General features: G+C 33.5%; 1 protein-coding gene across 1 annotated transcript in view; it reads left to right on the forward strand.

Moving 5' to 3' along the window:
• LOC148944687 (FAS-associated factor 1-like) overlaps nt 1-19,904 on the forward strand; it is an 83,534-nt gene that overhangs the window by 55,617 nt on the left and 8,013 nt on the right. The window contains exon 7 of the mRNA XM_089100215.1: nt 10,885-10,990. Coding sequence (XP_088956341.1) covers nt 10,885-10,990 — 106 coding nt within the window. The remainder of the gene's footprint in view (nt 1-10,884; nt 10,991-19,904) is intronic.

The raw sequence follows: 19,904 nt of genomic DNA on the forward strand, positions 1-19,904 counted from the left end.
CCTTAGCAAGAACCTAGATAACAGTACTAGCTTTTAGTTACCTTATTGGTTATTAGTCAAAAATACAAATAATTTAAAAAAAAGGCCGAAACCTTATATATTATCTTATCCACTTATGGGCATCGTAATAAGCAAGCCCCAACTGTTTTATGAATAACCCAGGAAAAACTTTAAATAAAATACTATGTTTGACTCTGACGAAGTATAAACTTTCAAATGAAATCCAAGTTGTTATGATATAAAATAAAACCCAAAAGCAGTTTCTTTATTATTATTTTTTTTTTACTTCTGCTTGGCAACGTCTGACTGTTGCTGGTATTAGTAGTTTTTAATTTCTTTTACGCTCGTTTTAAAGCCAAAAGTTCCTTGCTGATCAGCTTCCTGTGTACCATAATTTTGGACTATTATTGGCTCTAGTTGGCTACTTAAAAAACAAAAAAACTACGTTTCCAAAATGAAAGTGAATGGTACTATTTAACCTAAAAATAAACAAAAGTTGTTCTGTAGTGAGAGGTGCGGCTAAAGTATTATTTTAAGTTCAATGTCGGCTTGAAATTTACTGAAACTTGAGCCAACGGTATATGCGAATGATGATTAGCATATGCGAACGCCCATTCTCTCTTTTCTCTACGAAAGTGCTCCAAATATGGTATAAACTGACGAGGTAAGAGGTTAGGGTAGATTTTTGAACGTGTCTGCCAATTCTGAGCCCCTGCTGTTTTCTGCGAAAAAGTACATGGACCCGATCGAAATTTGATGGCCAGACAGCTATAGTCAAACAGACTTTCCATTTGAAATCCTTGATTACTGGCTGCTGACAGGCTTTCTGTGTGAAATCCTTGATTACTGGCTGCTGGCAGGCTTTCCGTGTGAAATCCTTGATTACTGGCTGTTGCTGATCATTGATGCCTGTTTTGAATAGTTTGGTATTTATTTGTGAGAACATCGGCAAAAAAAATGAAAATCATAGGCAGCGCAATCGTGCTGCCTAAATAAAGAACGATGTTGGCACAATGTATTATTTTTGGGTTCTAGACCAGGGGACTTCGTATCAAAGGAGTTGTCGTAGAAACTTCGAAAAAGGCTCATTCGATCGGAAATTGGAGTGGCTTGTGCCCTTTTTAATATTCGAAAGTGATTTGAAGGCAACTAACACCCTTTCCACGCCCACCAGTTTCCCAAAGACATTCAGTTAAAATTTTAAGAGAGCCATTTTGTTAAGCGTAGTTGATTTACATATTGAAATTATTTCTTCGAGGAGGACACTCTCCCACAGCCCTCAGGGCAAGGGTTGTAAGTTATGCCCTGGGGGCATATAAGGTTTTTATAGAAAATGTGTCGTAGAAACTTCAAAAAGGGCTCATTCGATAGGAAATTCAAAGAGCTACTGCTCTCTTTAATAGTCGAAAGTGATTAGAGAGCAACTAACCCCCCTCTCTCGACCACCTTTTCTCTAAACACGTCCAATCAAAATTTTGAGATAGCCATTTTGTTTAACGTAGTAGAAAGTTCTGGAAATTAGGTCTTTGAGGATGACAGCGCCCCCCCCCCCCCCACAGCCGTCAGGGCAAGGATTGTAAGTTATGCCCTGGGTGCATATAATGATTTTATAGAAAGCGTAGTCGTAGAAACTTTAAAAAGTTCTCATTCGATCGTGAAATGGCCCTTTTTAATAGTCGAAAGTGTTTGGAAGGTAACTAACACCCCTTCCACGCCTACCATTTATCCAAACACATCCAATCAAGATTTTGAGATAATCATTTTGTTCAAAGTAGTTGAAAGGTCCGGAAATTATATCTTTGAGGATGACACTCCCCCACAGCCCTTAGTACAAGAGTTATAAGTTATGCCCTGGAGGCATATAAGGTTTTAATTGAAATCTTTGTCGGAGAAACTTGAAAAAGGGCTCATTCGATTGGAAATTCAAAGGGCTAGTGCCCTCTTTAATAGTCGAAATTGATTGGAGGGCAACTACCCCCCCCCCCCTCGTGCCCACCTTTTCCCCCAACACTTCCAATAAAACTTTTAGATAGCCGTTTTGTTCAACGTACTTAAAAGTTTTGGAAATTAGGTCTGAGGATGATAACCCCCTCAGGGCCCTCAGGGCAAGGGTTGTAAGTTATGCCCTGGGGGCATATAAGGTTTTTTATTGACAGGGATGTTGTAAAAACTTCAAAAAGGGCTCATTCGATTGGAAATTGAAAGGCTTAGTGCCCTTTTTAATAGTCGAAAGTGATTAGAGGGCAACTAACCCCCTCTCACGCCCGTCTTTTCCCCAAACACATCCAATCAAAATTTTTAGATAGCTATTTTGTTCAACGTAGTTAAAAGTCTTGATAATTAGGTCTTTGAGGATGATACCCCCCTCTCCACAGCCCTCAGGGTAAGGGTTTTAAGTTATGCCCGGGGGCATATAAGGTTTTATAGATAGAGTAGTCGTAGAAACTTCAAAAAGGGCTCATTCGATTGGAAATTGAATAGTAAAAAAATTTCGATTTAATAGTCAAAAGTGATTGGAGGAAAACTAACACCCCTTCCACGCCCACCATTTCGCCAAAAACATCCAATAAAAACTTTGAGATAATCATTTGTTGAATTTAGTGGAAAAGTCCGGAAATTATGTCTTTGAGGAAGACACACAGCCCTCAGCGCAAGGTTTGTAAGTTATGCCCTGGGGGCATAAAAGGTTTTATAGAAAGCATTGTTCTAGAAACTTCAAAAAGGGCTTATTCCTTTGGAAAATGAAAGCGCTAGTGCCCTATTTTATAGTCGAAAGTGATTTGAGGGCAACTAACGCCCCTCTCACGCCCACCGTTTCCGCAAACATCACACCAAAATTTTGAGATAGACATTTTGTTCAACGTAGTTGAAAGTTCTGGAAATTAGGTCTTTGCTAGCCTTATTACAAAAACTTCAAAAAGGACTCATTCAATGGGGAATTGAGAGGGGCGCCCTTAATAAGATTCAAAAGCGGTGGGAGGGTGAAAGCCCCCCCCCCCATGCCCATCGTTTCCCCAAACACTTCCGATCCACATTCTGATATAGCAATTTTATTTAACGTAGTTGAAGGGTCCGGAAATTAAGTTTTTGAGCATGACAACCCCCCACAGCCCTCAGGGCCAAGGTTGTAAGTTATGCCCTGGGGGCATATAATGTCATATAAAAAGTGTTGTCGTAAAAACTTCAAAAAGGGCTCTTTCGACTAGAAATTGAGAGGGTTATTGCCTTTTTTAATAGTCGAAAGTAATCAGAGGGAGAATCGCCTCACCTCCGTCATTTCCCCAAATATTTCCGATCAGCATTTTGATATGGCCATTTGGTTCAAAGTAGTTGACAGGTCTGTAATTTATGTCTTTGAGGATAAAAGACCTCACCCCATAGCACTCAGGAAAAGGGTCGCAATTTATGCCCTTGGGGCATCTAACGTTTTTATGGGAAGTTCTGTCGTACAAGCTGCAAGAAGGAATCATTCGATTGGAAATTGAGGACTAGTGCCTTTTGTATTCTTCGAAGGTAAATCTCTCCCTCCACGCCTATCAGTTCCCCAAACACTTCCAATCAAAATTTTAATATAGCCGTTTTGTTAAGCCTATCAGAAAGGTCTGGAAATTATTTCTTTGAGGATAGCAACCCCCTCCCCCAGCCCTCTTGGCAAGGATTGTAAGTTATGCCCTGGGGACATATAGTTTTTTTTTATAGAAAGTGTGGTCATATGGTCTCTAGTACTCTTTTTAAGAGTCACAGTGATCAGAATACAGCTACCCTCTGCCCCCTACACACACGTCATGTTGTCCCGAAATGCGTCAATTAGAAATTTTGAAATAACGATTCTATTCAAAATAGTCTAAATATCATGTAACCAGGCTTTTGGGGTTGGAACAAACCCCAGAGATTAGGGGCAAGGGTTGTAAGCTATGCCCAGGGGGTATTAAATGTTTTTATGGAAGGGATGGCTGTTTAACTTCAGAAGAGGCTCAGTCTTTCTCCCTGAAAAAGACTATGTCAATATAAAACAAACAGAAATTAATTAAAACTTTTCCACAAATTAAGTTTTTCAAAAAAAGTAAAGAGCTCCATTAAACCAAAAATGAACAAAAATAGAATCAAATAATCTACCAAGCATACAACTACCACAAATCAGTATCAATAAATGAACAAAACGCAAAACAAACAGAAATTGAAATAAATAACAGTCAAACTCAAAACGAGCATAAATTAATCGGAGTAGGAAGCTAGAATATAATTTGTACTTTACTGAAAAAAATTCTCTTAAATGTATTCATTTTTATAACTTCAAGAAATCAAAAATTAATTAAGATTTTAAGAGATAAATATCAGCATATGTATATTAAACTGACAATGCCCATTTTTTTCAGTTAATTCATTTGAAAATTTTCCAAAACAAACCCATAGGAATAATTACGCAACAGCGTCAGATGTTCCTGAATCGTATTACCGACTTTGTGTGTTTATCCCATTTATGGACTACTTTCTGCAACAGCTGCATCAACGATTTCTTCGTCAGACAAAGTTACTGGAGCCACAGCAATACTTACTTCATCAGTCGGTAAACGTGGCACCAAAATATCTCATAACCTGCTTAAAAGAATGTGATGAGAACATTTTCTTCACTCTACGTCGATTTTTGAAGGTTGGCGCACCAGTTCCCGGCACTTCTATACGGCACTATTATAGTGCCTCAGGTCAGGAATGGCTTAATGGATTGACCTTATGATCCATACACAGGGATGTCTCAGTCAATGCAAAAGACATCTTGGAGAAACTAACCGACGACAAAAAAGGCGGCTTGATTCTATTTTATAATTACATGTTTACAGTGCTGTCTCAATAAAGAATGTACCCTACATTCTAAAAACTTTATTTTTTCCTTTTTAACCAGTACTACCATCCCTCGGTCAAAATATCCATCCCCCTCCGAAATTTGTCGCTATACTAATACTAAGCTAACTGAAACTTATATATTTGAATTTGAAATCATCATAATATTCCGACTCTTTTGATATATCTGTTGGTATCAAAATTTCCGTTTTTTAGAGTTTCGATTGCTATTGAGATTCGATTCTTGCTTAAAGTTCTTTATTACGAACTGTTTGATCTCAGTATGTACTTTGTGATAATCAGCTTTGCGTCAGAGAGATAAATTACAATTTAGGTATACTTAATTAAATATTTTAGTTGGTATTTTAGTTTGGTTAGAAACCATTTAATATAATGCGTTCTGGGGGGGCCTGATTTCCATAATTCTTTGTTGTACTTTCCATAATTTGGTTACTAAGTCTTATGTTTTCGTCATATTTTCGTATATTTCATTAGAATTAACTTAACTTCACTTCTTGAGTGGGGTATCTATTAGATATAAGTACCTAAACTTCAAATTTACCAAAGGAAGCTTTGAACCAAAGTGAAGCTTTGAACAAAAAAAAAAAAACAACATAAAGTAATTAATGAGCAAATTAAAATTTTTTGAATCAGCACAACGTTTTAAAATAACTTTATCACATACCCAGGTACGGTGTAGCGGACGTGCTTGCTTTCTGTAATTCGTGGATTGTCAAGTTTGATCCCGCAGCGTGCCTGGGAATTGGAGTTAGTAATATATTAGAAATAAATTTTTTAAATTTTAAATATCTTATATTATTATAATGAATATCTCAAAGAGTTATATTTTGCCCTTTGTTTAAAAGGATCCTTGCTAAATATAAACAAACAAAATATAATTGTGGTTTGTCCCGCCATTTTAATTTTAGAGTTTACTGAAAAAAAATTCTTTTAAATGTTTTCACTTATAACTTTAAGAAAACCAAAATTAATTAAGATTTTAATGAATAAATATCAGCCTAGTATATTAAACTGACAAAGCACATTTTTTTCAGTAAAGTACAAATTATATTCTGGATTTTAGAAAGCATAGGGTTAAGAACCCTACTCAGATTAATTTCTGCACGTTTTGAGTTTGACTTATTTTAAGCTCTGTTTTTTTTTGGGTTTCATTTATTTATTGATACTGATTTGTGGTAATTGTATGCTTGGTAGATTATTTGATTCTTTTTTTTATTCATTTTTGGTTTAATGGAGTTCTTTACTTTTTTTTTAAAAACTTATTTTGTGCAAAAAGTTTTTTTTGATTAATTACGTTAAAACCAAGATTACCGCAAACAATTAATGATATCTCTGTGCAAGCAATTATATCGTTTTTCTTAAAATCTAACTTATTTTGCTGAAGATAAGGGAGGGAATTCGCACCTTTTATTGATGCAATTGCATGTCGCTTCTTTAGCAAATATTATTTTTGTTGTTAGATACTTTAAAGATTTTACTCTCAGATAGCAGCCATAATAAAAAACGACATAAAAGACGTAAAATACTTTTTATTAGAATAGTATTTTATATAAATTATAGAAGACATAAAATTATTTTATATAAAACTATTTTTATTTTATTAAGACATAAAATTCATGTTGTACAATGACAATTGAACCCTTTTATAAATGACCTTTTTTTATTTGATTTTATTATTTTATTATTATTATTTTATTATTCTTTTTTTATTTTATTATTTGAACGCATTAGTCACAACAAAATAAAAGATGAAAAGATTTTTTTTAATAAAACCATTGAGTAAAAGAAGCCTATTTTCTTCTATATAAGCATATAATTCTCCTATATAAGTCTATAGTCTCCACAAGATGAGGGTCAGTATAGCTTCAGCTCTATTGAACACCAAAGATTTCTGTCGTTGTTTTTTAGGCCTGAAAACAAAGGCCGTTTATTTTTTGTTTTTTTTTGGGGGGGGGGGGAGGCAGTGGGGTACTTGCCCTGGGAGAAGACATTTTAGAGGCGCAAAATTTCAAATAAGTAATCTAACGGCTATAATTATTTTTAATTTTTGAAATTTTATTTTTATTAAATTAGAAGGCACAGCTAATAAATTAAAATAATTAATTATTTAATTTGAATTAAATAACTAAATTAATAATAATTAATAACAATTAAATAATTTAAATAATAAATAAAAAAAATTAATTACTTAATAAACTGAATATAATTTTATTAATAAATGAAAATTTATTAAAATTTGGTCTGTAATTTTTTTTGACTGTTTCCGTTAGCCTGGAAATGGGGATAAAACGTATTGTCTTTGATCGGTTTGAAACTTACAACTGCAAGTCCTTGGGCCAAAAGGAACCTAATGTGCAAATAATTGTTTTATGGCACCCCATCCCTCCCCAAAAATTGGGACAACAAGAACTTTTTTATAGTTAAAATTTTTTAATTTTTGAAGGTCATACATTTCCAATCCGCATAATTGTAATTCCTGCTGCCCATCCGCCTTGCATTTTTCAGTAAAAATATTAATAAAATTACGTCTTTTCTTAAACTTAAATTGGCTTCTATAGTTTTAGTTTTTAAGCATAAAAGCCTGAAGAACTTTACTAACATACCTACAATTAATGCACAGTAAAATTTTGTCATTACAAAAAAAAAAAATCGGTTTTCAGAAAGTTTTTCAAGAAAGCTAAAGAGCGATTTTATTGTATAAAACAAGTAGATATAATCCAATTATTGATATAATATAAATAAACATATAATTAAAGATATAATACAATTAGTCAAACTGAAAGTGAAAAACACTGTAAATGCATAAACAAAACCAGGAAGAGAGTTTAAGGTGAATAACCAAATCAAACTTAAACGGACAAAAAGTAACTTTAATAAGTGTGGGGCTACTTGCTTTTTCAATCATTCGAGAGTTTACACCTAAATTTGCAAAAAAATAAATAAATAAACAAATGTATTTTGATCCTTTTAATTTATACATTAGAAATTTAAAAAATCGTAATATAAATACAAATTTATAAACCTCTGGGAAAAAAATAATAAAATATTGAAGCCTTATGGCTCTTTACTACTGGCAACGCTAGAGAATTGCCTCTGAAAAGCAAGTTCAACTTGATAAAATTTAATAAAAAAAAAAACAACTATGGTCACAAAGCATCGCTTATGTAAATTTGCTGATGAAAATAAATGAAGATTAGCACTAGCCGGTAAAAAAAAGAAGTAAAATTAATTGCAATATCACCTGCCACCCTCGAGCGTCCTGCCACCCTCGAGCGTCCTGCCACCCTCGAGCGAAACCTATGGAAGGAGACATGTCGTCATCTGCTGGGCGCCACGATGAGTCTGGATGCGGCTTGAACGTGCAACAAGTAAAAGTACAATATCACCTAAATCAGTAGCTTAAAATGACCAACTAGTCTTCAAATTCCCTTACAAGTTATTAAAAAAATCAGTTACTTTATAATAAATCAGCTCCCATAATTTTTGGAATAAAATATCGTTATTAAGTTGTTTTTTTTTTGGGGGGGGGGGGTCGAAACATTATGGGAGGAGGGCTATTGAAAAGGAAACATGTTAAGAAAACAGTTTTTAGTGTTGTATTTTCTGTTATACCACTAAAAAATTAAGCATTGTTCAAACTTCCAAGAATTTTTTTTCTTATATCATTTTAAAACAATCAATTAAGTTCTATATATCTAGCATTTCATATATGCCTTCAAATAAAAAATCAAAATGTCAATTCAAATTCACTTAATCCATGATAGCCCAGTTCAAATCTTGCTTTAGGAAACTAAGCAGATTGCTTAAAAAGTAGCTAATAGACGATTTAAAATTTTATTTGAGCATCAATAAAATATACTTTTGGATGAAATCGTGAGGGAAAAAACTATAAAACTATAATGTTATTTTATTGTAATATATAAAAAGATTTATAATGATATTATTGTTTTTAGTATTTTGGTGGCAAGGAATTCACTCAACGCAGCAAGAATAAATAATAAATAAAGTAGAAAGTGGAATAAGGGAATAAACAAGTGGAACAAGAATAAAGTGGAATAAATAAAGTAGAAAATGCAAATTATAATTTTATTGATGATGAAATGATTTTGGGACTAAGTTAGTTAATTTTTAAACTAAAAATTAACTTTTAAAATTCTAAAAGTAAATTCAAAGTGACAGATGTGTTTTTTAACATTTTTTTCTGTAAACTTAAATATTAGCCTATTCTGATTTTGTCATTTTGTTTCGTTATTATAAATAAGAAATAGACTGCGGCAAAGACACTGTTTTATTTTAGTACAAATGACACTCATATAAAATTCATATAAAATTGTGTTGGGGCAGGGTCCCCCCCCCCTCCCACCATAAAAAGGGCTGAAAAGCCCGATCCCCGTTCCAAATTAAATAAGGAGTGACACTAGGACTTGATCCGTTGTCCTCATGATTTCAAGTCTAGCGCGCTAACCACGTGGCTAGGACGTCTCAAAGTACCAGGGACAGTGTAAATAAAATCTGATCATTCGAAATTTTTTCAAGAAACCTTACATGGTCATTATGAAAACCTTTAAGGTTTTTGGAGTCTTTCATTTGAAAAAAAAAAAAATCTAATTTCAATTCAAATTCCATGATGAAAATTCTATTGTTGATAAAATTCAATTGTTGAAAATCCTAATGTCGAAAGTAGTGAAAAACTATGTGCCTGAGTTTAGCATAGGCTACTTAAATATAATTGAAGCTCGCATAATTAAACCTGAATTACCGCCTCTGAATTTGACAATATATTCAAGATTTATTTACGGAAAATCTGAAGTCTAGAAAATACCCCAAACTATAAGGTAATATACTTAATGTGCTTTTTGTAAGTAATCTTTAATACTTAGCATCAAAATACTAGCTCTATCAGTATTTTTTTTTCCTGGAATTGTTATTATTGATATTGACGAAGAAGAATAATTTTTGTTTCTTCAATTTTGTTTCTTTTAATTCTATTATTACAAAAAGTCAAAATTTTTTCCTGGAAAGATTATCTTTGATACTGACGAAGAAGAACATTTTTTATTTCTTTAATTTTATTTCTATTATTTCTATCAGTTCAAAATAGGTCCCTCAAAATATCGATCAGATGTCCTCAAAGGTAGCAAAAGGACCAGATATCAAAAACAGTTTCAGGATAGAGACTGGTTGGCCTCCAATTACTTTCGATCTAAAAAAAAAAAGACTAGAACTTTCTATTTCCTATCGAATGAGCATCCTCCGAAGTTTCTACGACTGCAAAGGGGATATTGGGGATGAGGTTGGGGCAGCCCCCCTCCTATACGGAATGAATTCTGCTAATTTTGGGGTTCAATTTTACTCTTTACTTTCATAATAACAGCGTGCCAGAAATATTCCCAAAAATCAAGAGGGATTAAATATCAATTTCTACCTCCACCCCCCGCCTTCTCCTTAGAACCAATTCTGTATTTGCCTGAAGGCTCAGTGAGAGTTCGCATTAAAAGGCTCACGATATTTCACATTAAAATGCACCCTTTGAGGCATTTTCCCCTCTAGAATTTATGTGACTACCCTTCCCATAAAAACTTCATATCTTAACAATAGACTTGCATAGCTTACAGCCCCTGCCCCGTGGGCTGGAAGGGGGGTTGTTAATCACGGAGGCATGGTTATTTCCTTTGGACTATTTTGGACAAAATGCCAATTTCAAAATTTTTATTGTATATGCTTTGGGAAAATAAAGGGGGGGGGGGACGCATGGACCCGATTATCATTGATACTGCCGAAGTAGAATTTTTATTTATTTTAATTCTATTATTTACAAAATCAATATTTTTACCCGGAAGTATTATCATCGCTGCTGACAAAGAAGAAGAATCTTTATTTTTTAAATTTTATTTCTTTAATTTTTATTATTTCAAAAAGTATTTTTCCCAGGAAGATTACTGCATATACTGATGAAGAAGAATAATTTTTATTTCTTTAATTCTATTTCTTTTATTTCAAAAAACAATATTTTTTCCCGGAAAGATTATCGTTGATACTGACGAAGAAGAAGAATTTGAAGACGCAAATGATTTTGGAGTGGATGAAGAAACTTATGAAGTTAGAGCCAGACCTGCTCATCAACCTATTTGTAAGTATTGTTTCTATTTATTTTTTACTGCCATTTTTAGCGCTGGACTTCTCATTTTTTAGATCCTCTGTAGGAGAATTGACGTTGAATGAATGTATGGTACTCCCCCAGTCTCCAACTTCCGTGGTATTGTTTATGAGTAATCTATATTCTCGAATATGGGGCCTGGAAATAGAACAAGAAGCTGCTTGTCCTGATCAGTTCAAAACGTACAGTTTTAAGTTCGAAGGCCCAAGGTGAATCTAATCATATAAAATTATGTTGAGGCAGGGTTCTCCCATCATAAAAATGGCACCATCAAAACTTGTATCCCTAATTGCTTGGGCAAAGGGAACCCGACTGCTGAATGTAAAAATGTTGTTCCTCCTCAGACACAGGTTGAAAAAAGGCCTGCAAATTGCTCACTCTGGCCCCTTCGTATGGAAGGAGTGGTGGTAGAAACTCAAGAGGTTGAGTCCTTGGTAAGTCGTGTAACACCTACGTAGTTTGCGGCGATAATAGTTTTCTGGTTCAATTTTATCAGTTGAATGCACCTGTTCAACACGAAAAACATGTATCGATATGATATTTTTGGAAACGTCTACCACCAAAATGTAAAATATTAAATCTATATGACGTAGGTCGGGTGTTACAGCTTAAAGAGAAAGGCTTTTGGTGTGTTCAGGTCGAAAAGCGATACGGTACTGCACTAATTCAGGCCTTGTTAGATGTAGACGACTTGCATAAGGTGTTTGAAGTTGCATATCCATGGTCCATCCTGACGTTCCAGTTGGATAAAACAGTTGGTAGGCACAAGTTTTTTTTTAGCTGACAACATTTTTGCCTCGTTGTTTTATAACCAATTTCATTTGACGGAAAACTATGATCAGCATTAAGAGTAAGAATAGCGCATATTTCATCATATTCAGGAGGGTTGAATAGCGCGTATTTCATTATATTCAGGAGGGTTGAATAGCGCGTATTTCATTATATTCAGGAGGATTGAATAGCGCGTATTTCACTATATTCAGAAGGGTTGAATCTTCTCGGCACCGTTTGCCACAGTAAAAATGAGCTCTAAGTTTGGAGGCTGTTGTCTCAGTGAAGCAGCACATTGATTTACATCATCCTCTGCTTGTCGCATTTTCATATAACCTTTGGTATAGTTGTTTTGCGTCGCAATATTTCTTCCAACAGATTCATTAAGTCACGAGAGATCTAATAATTTGAAGGATGTGCAAGGCGTTTGTCAACAGTATCATCGAGGTATAAAAAGAACACTTGACCATATGAACGTAGTTCAAAATCACCTAGAGAAACTTGTGATGGATATGCCATTAAATTGATTTTGTGATAAATTTGTCCCGTTGCTTTGAGGCTAAAAGTATTACAATTGTTGATGGTTCTATCATCGTTTACTTTGAATGAAGCTAAAGCAAAACATGATTTCAAGTTTCAGATTCGTGGATTTGTGGAACTCTTTAGAGAGTGAGTGAAGTCCTAAAAAAAGGCAAACGAATTCATTTGAAAATTGTGGAGGTGGTAATTCAATTCAACCAAGCAAGCAGCAATCTCCATATGAATCATCTTTGTTTGCTACTCTTTCCTCGGGAAAATGGATGGCTCCACACTGAACACATACGACGTTGGAGGGTCCCAATGACGTTTAATTAACACTTACATTATTTACGGCATCTTTGTCGGTTTGTACTGAGTTTTCGACGCCATACCCGATGGCACCGAACATTGAGAAGGCGTTACTCATTCTAAATAGTATATTTTACTATTCTGCTGTCTAGCTGCATCTTCTAGATCAGTTCGGGCAGTTTTATCCATGGCCTCCTCTTCAATCCTCCTTAGTTCATATTTTAATGTTTTCTCCACTTTCTTTATTTCCTCTTGTTTTCATATGATCTATCACTTAGACAATTATTATAGAAGCCCCTTCTCTCTACTAAACATAAAGTATTTTAAATAATATTCCTAGTTGCGTTTCTAACTTCCTTCCCTGAGACACCATCAGCAACTACACAAATTATTTTCCAAATTTTTTCCATCCATCTTCTACATTGTCAAATTTTAAACTCTCCAATTTGGTAATCAAATGTTCCTGGAAATTTCTCTCAAATTCTCGTCTTGGAGTCTAACAACGTCATAGCTTCTTGGAGGGTATTACCCTTTCGAAATTTCAGCTTTAAATTAACCCTAGATGGTGATCTTTACTTTTAAATCAATAACAGTGCTCCTATATACCTTAGTATCTTGTACCAATCCTGTCTGTACTCGGTTTACAATAATATAATCAATAAGGTTAGCTGTCTTACCATCATGTAAATACAATGTTAACTTATGGTTCATTTTATGACCAGATAATTTATTGTTTGTGACTTGATTCTCATGCCTACAATACTGGACCAGTCTGTAGCAATTGCTGTTTTTTTTTTCCTACACCAAATTTACCTAGGCTAGGATACCATCTATCCATATTTCTACCGACCTTCGGGTTAAAATCTCCTAATAGAAACACCATATTCGTATCGGGGACCCTGTCTATTTGTTCCTGTAGCTGTAAGTGAAATTTATCTGAATCACTACTATCTCCGTCAATCGGTTCTACAGGGGCATATACTACTATGACTGATGCCCTCCACTTTTTAGTTATAAAATGAGCGACTAGCATTCTACTATTAATACCTTCCCAACCTACTTAGCAGCTTCTTAATTCATCACAAGCCCTACTTTCTGTCTATATACCTCAGCTTTCCTGCCAAAAGTGAAGAAATTTTATATCAATTTTTATGTTTTAATGTTTTAAATTTTGTATTTTTATTATTATGTTTTATTTTAAATTTTATTAATCAATAAATTTTTATGTTTCCTACCTCTGGGCTCTGAGTTTCTGAAACTCCTAGTAAGTCGTGTTCGAAGCGTCTGAATTCATCAGTCAAGATGTCGATACGATAGTTATTTTTTAACGTTATAACATTCCAGTGAAAATTTTCATATTCTTTAAATAAGTGAAATTATTTAGGCCTCAGGAACACATTTCACAACACGTGGACTAGCACATTTTCTCAAGTATGCACGAAATGCTTAACTGTTTGGACAGCAAGAACTCCCTGAAACTCTCAATTGAATATAGGTTTTTTGCAATCCTAGGCCAAACATGGTTTTCACCACTTGGTGATGCTTTTCTATTAACAAGAGTAGAAATCCTGCACCGATAATTTGTGGCATATCTGTTTTGTTTTAAGTTTGGCTTTACTATTTATTTAAATATTTTATTTATTCATTCATGCCTATTTCTGCTCTTTTCAAATCTGATTGCGTCTCTGCGTCTTTATTGCACTTTATTTTAGGAAATTGTAAGATATGATGCTTGTAAGAAAATTTTACTTTTTTTTTCCTGACATTATTATAACATTCACATTTTTATGGAAGGTTTGGCAGTCAATCTGTACTTCCCCACTTGCAGTTATGAATTTGTAACACTACTTGTTTTCATTGGCCTCAATTTATGAGAATTTAGAGGGGGAGTAGGGGTGGGATATATTTTCCAAAATCTGGAAGGGGGCAAAATTGTCGTTTTCTTCAAGTTTTGCAATAAAAAAAGATACCAAAAAAGGGAGTTATCAATGAAATGTTCCCCTCCTCTCCCAAAAGTATTTTCAACATATAGGGAGAGGGGAAACAAAAATATGTAGGTGGCAGATGCACCCCCCTCCAAAAAAATGTCATTACAGCCAGTTTTCAAGCGAGTACAGAAACAGGATAATTACAGATTAAAAAATAAAATTACATTTTTATATGAAGTAATATGCCTAATTGTATTCATAATATAGTTTCGGCTCAGTTATCATTTTTTTCAAAATCAATTCAAAAGTGTCAAAGAATGTCATAATAATCATTTTATCAAAAGTATGTGAATAGGTTTGTAGAGAAATCAAAGTATTATACACCTTGTGACAGCATAGTGGATAAATCCGTAGCTTATTATAGGTTTGCCGGTCCAACCCTACACGTCGCATGGAAACTCTTTAACTCGTCTTTCGACTGTTTACCTCTAAAACTTTAATAATTTGTAGTTACGAATAGTTACGAATTTGCAATACTGTGAGTTATCGTTTTTTTTTTTTATTTCTGCAATGAAAATACCAAAAAAGGCATTTATCAATGAAAATATCACCCCTCCCCCTGAAATGACTCCACTGCTAATCTTCAAGCGAGTAAAGAATCAGGGTGATTACAGATTAAAAATAAAGTTCCCTATTTATGTGAAGTAATAGGCCTAATTGCCTTCATAATTTAGTTTGGGCTCATTTATGCATTTTTTCCAAAATCAATTCAGAAGTGTCAAAGAATGACATAATAATCAGTTATCAAAAGTATGTGAACAGATTTGTAGAAAAATCAAATTATCAAATATATTGTGATACTGTAATGGATAAAACCGTTCCTCTTGTTAATAGGTGTTCCGGTTCAATCCTGCCTGTCGCAAGGAATTGCTGATATTTAGACTTCTAGTAATTTTTGTATTTTCGAATCAATTTTTCTTTAGAAAGTTTTTTTTTCTTATTGTATTGTATGGTGACTTTTTTCATCTAAACAAATCGCAGGTTTTTTGCACGCCACCATTTTATCTTTTTAATTTTTGTTTCATTAGTTATTTTTGTTTCTTTTGATCACAGTTTATATAATTAGCAGTATGATTTTTCCCTATCTCACCCATTATAAAACCGGACCCGAGGTGCGAGTGCTCCAGAGAACGTATAAACATAAGCGGCATTAGATCTTTTCACGGGTAGACAAAGAATAATCACCTACGGAACAAGTACCGACAAAACCACTTGGCCGGCTCAACCAATAAGTGCAGAAATAAGTGGGAGGAGCTTTTTGTTCGCACCGAGAATGAAGAGCCAGAAATCATCTGCGGTAAACTTACTGGATAATTATATAAACTATGCTTTTGATGCATAATGAGCAGCATTGAACTTAGATCGCATTCAACAGAGGTCATTGCAGTTAATACGAATTTTGGGAATGAGTGCAATTGCTGTGTTATATTGAATGCTGTTTGAATATAAAAATAAATGTCTTAAAAAAAAATTCTTGCAAAATCATAGCAGCTTTAAAACCTACCAAAGATATCATTAGCTTAAACTGACAGATAAAAATTCAAAGAATTTTGTATCAAATAAAAAAGAAAAATTGTAGCTGATTGAGCTCTAAATTATAATAAGTAAACAACTATTTGCAACACTAAACATTTAAGCACAATTAAATAATTATATTATTAATATAATTGCAAAAACTATATAGCGAATGCTATATGCTACAAAATAGCATTCGCTATTGAATGCTAAAAAATACAAAAATTTAATTGCAGGCTTGTTGTAGTGGGTAATGTGAATTTAAAAGGTAGTTTAGAAAGGAATTGTTTTCTAAATATTATCTAATGATAAAATTGGTAGTATATAAAATTGATAAAATGGTAGTTAATTATGAATATTATATTTTTTGCATTTTAATTTTTATTGATGTATGGAAAGGAAAGAGTTGAGTGTTTAGCATTAAGTTATTGGCATTAGGATATTTGACGCTGTGTTTATATTTCTCTTTTTTATCCCAGCTAAGAGAAAAAGTTTTTTTTTTGATTTTGTAAATTTATTTGGTTATCCCTCCTCCATATCATGCCCTGGCGTTTGGACGAGATTTTGCTACGACTCTGCGCTAGGCTGTTTTGTGGAGGGGAATTTTCAATCCTTTGTATCACAAGAAATTTTTTTGTAATATAGTTGGTAATTAATTCTTTGACCGCTCCGAAAAAAATCAGAGGAAGATTTGGTATGTTTTCCAGAGAAATCGCCTACAATTTTTTTTGGGACATTCGGGTACCCGACTGACTTGACCATATTTTAAAAAGTAGGCTGTACAAAAAGTGTGGTTCAATCCCGGTTTCTACGGCTATAAGAAGAGAAAGGTTGAGATGGTAAGGGCGCATTCTGCGATGCGATGAAATTGCCAAAAATTGTACTTTTCGGAGAAACGTCTCGGGCTAAACGAAAGGCAGGTCGTCCTCGGTTGGGTTGAGAGGATCTCGTTAGGAAAGATTTAAGGGTAATAGGAATTTCCTGGGAGCGTATAAAGAGATTTTGATAGATTATGATGGAAGAGGAGCTTGTGTAGCTGTAGTGACCTCATACGGCTTGGTGCTGCGGTGAGTTTTTAGTAGTAGGGGTGATAAATAAGATAAAAAATTAAATTGAACACGGGATCAGACCCATCTATTTCCATAGACACGCTGTGTCAAACTGAATATAGAGAAGAAGTATAATTGTTAATAAAGCATCTTGTGAAAATCTAAAGTCTGCCTTTTCCATAATTTTGTGAACGCGGCTTTCCCTGATAATAATTTGTGATAAAAATTTAAGAGACAGACAATTTTGCTTATTTTTGGAAGGAAAAGACAAAATTTTCAAAATCGATTATTTATTGTTTCATCATTATCTGAAAGTCTCAGTCCCTTGCCAAGGACTGGCTTAGGAGGAATATAAATTAACTTAAATATTGCTTGTCAGCCTTACTGTAGTCCTGTAAATACGTTTCAGCGATCCGATCTTAAACGATAAATAGAAAGTGTGATGGTAAACGGTACATGGTACGGTAAATCGTACGATGGTAAATTAAAAGAGAAGGGACATACAAAGACAATGTTATTATATTATATTGAACAATATTATATTATATTGAGCAATTATATGAAAAATATATTATATTGTTCAACTTTATGTTTTCACCACGATCCCCCACATTTACATGATTAAATCCATTCTTAGAGAAATGATCAGTCCATGATTAGTCCTTTTCTTCTAGAAATGAGGTTAAAATTTTGAGGTTAATCTAGAATTTGAGGCTAACTTAGGTCAACAAATTTTTGATCAGAAAAAGCCGTGTTGTCAAAATTATGGAAGACAGACTCAAGATTTTCACGAGGTGTTTTAATAACAATTATACTTTTTCTCTATATTCAGTTTAACACAGCGTGTCTATGGATATAGATGGATCTCATATAAAATCTAAAACAAAAACTTTCCAAGGGAATTAATAACAATGACAGTTTTTGTATTAGACCCTGCTTTCAATTTTATTTTTTATTTTATTTAATGTTCCCTATTAAAAAAAAAATCCCCTCCACCGAATAGCCTAGCAAACAACCACAGCCAAATACCCTCCAAAGGCCAGGTCATGATATCGAGGAGAGATAATTAAATAAATTCACAAAATCCCCCCCAAAATTACTTTTTAGCTTAGTTAGGGTAAAATAGAAAAACCTAACCACAGAAATTCCCTATTACCACCAACTTAGTACTCAACTCATTCCTTTACAAAAATCAATCAAAATTAAAGTACAAAAAACAATAATACTAATATTCATTTTTTTAATGCCCTTTTATCAATTCTACATCCTATCAAATTGATCATTAAAATCATGTTTAGAAAAGAATTCATCTCTGAACTGAAATTAATTCCACATACACCACTACAACAAGCCCGCAGTGATTTTTTTAATTTTTGGCATTCAATAGCCAACTATAATCATTGAATTCCATTCAAAAGCATGAATTGAACCGTATTGTAATTAGGGGTTTACTTATTATACTTCAGAGCTAAATCAGCTGCAATTTTTCTTTTTTATTTGATACAAATTTCTTTGAATTTTTGTCTATCAGTTTCAGCTAACAATATTTTTGTTTATTTTTAAAGTTTCTATGATTTTGCAATTTTTTTTTTTTTTTTTTAAGAAATACATTTTGATGTTCAAACGTCATTCAATACAGCGCAGTAGTTTTGCTCATTCCAAAAATTCTTATTAACTGCAATGACCTCTGTTGAATCTAATCGAAGTTCAAAGCTGGTCATTGTGCAACAAAGGAAATAAAAATAACTAATGAAACAAAAATTGAAAAAGCTAAAATTTGGCGTGCAAAAACTGGTGTTTGATTTGTTTAGATGAAAAAATTGTCAAACAAACTAATTACAAAAAAAAATAAATAAAAAAAATTGGCTTGGAGTGAAAAAAATATCACAAAAAAATTAACTCGGAATGTAAAAATTGACTCAGAATTGATGAATTGTAAAGCGGTTTCTTGTGACAGGCACGGTTGAACCGGGAAACTTATAATCAAGAGACGGGGTTTATCCACTACTCTGTCACAAGGTATGTCAGGGCTTCATTTTTCTATAAATCTGTTCACATACTTTTAATAAAATGGTTATCATGCAAATCTTTGACATTTTTGAATTGACTGAAAAAAAATTTATAACTGACCCCAACCATAATTATTAATGCAATGAGGCATATTACTTGACATGGAAAAGGAGTTTGATTTTTTAATCTGTAATTATTTTATTTCTTTAATCGCTTGAAAACTGCCCGTAGTGTAATTTTTTTAGGAGGGGCCCTACATATTTTTGTTGTCCCCCCTCTCTATACTGAAAATACTTTGCGCTTGGGTGGAGGGGGTGGGGAATATTTTCATTGATAAATTCCTTTTTTTGGTATTTTTTATTACAGAAATTGGATAAACGACAATTTTGCCCCCGTTCAGATTTTGAAAAATACGTTTACTTAAAGCGATTTCAATTTAAAGCGAATACAGTTTCTTAAAGCGAGCTGCAATAAAGACGTAAAGACGCAATCATAAATGAAATGAACAGAAATAAGCATGAATGTATAAATTAAATGTATAAATGAATATTTTAATTAAATAAATTAAATATAAAACAAGCATATGTTTAAGTGAATAGTAATGCCAAACTTAAAACAAAATGGCTATACCACAAATAAGAATGTGTCGCCTCCCTTAAACCCCCATAAGGCTAAAGCGGGTTTTGTGCTTTACAGAAACCGATACTTATTCTAATAGTATGCTTT

This window comes from Artemia sp. Qi Xiang Cuo, chromosome 14 (genome assembly GCF_049724085.1).
Source record: "Artemia sp. Qi Xiang Cuo chromosome 14, ASM4972408v1, whole genome shotgun sequence".
NCBI classification, from domain to species: Eukaryota; Metazoa; Arthropoda; class Branchiopoda; order Anostraca; family Artemiidae; genus Artemia; species Artemia sp. Qi Xiang Cuo.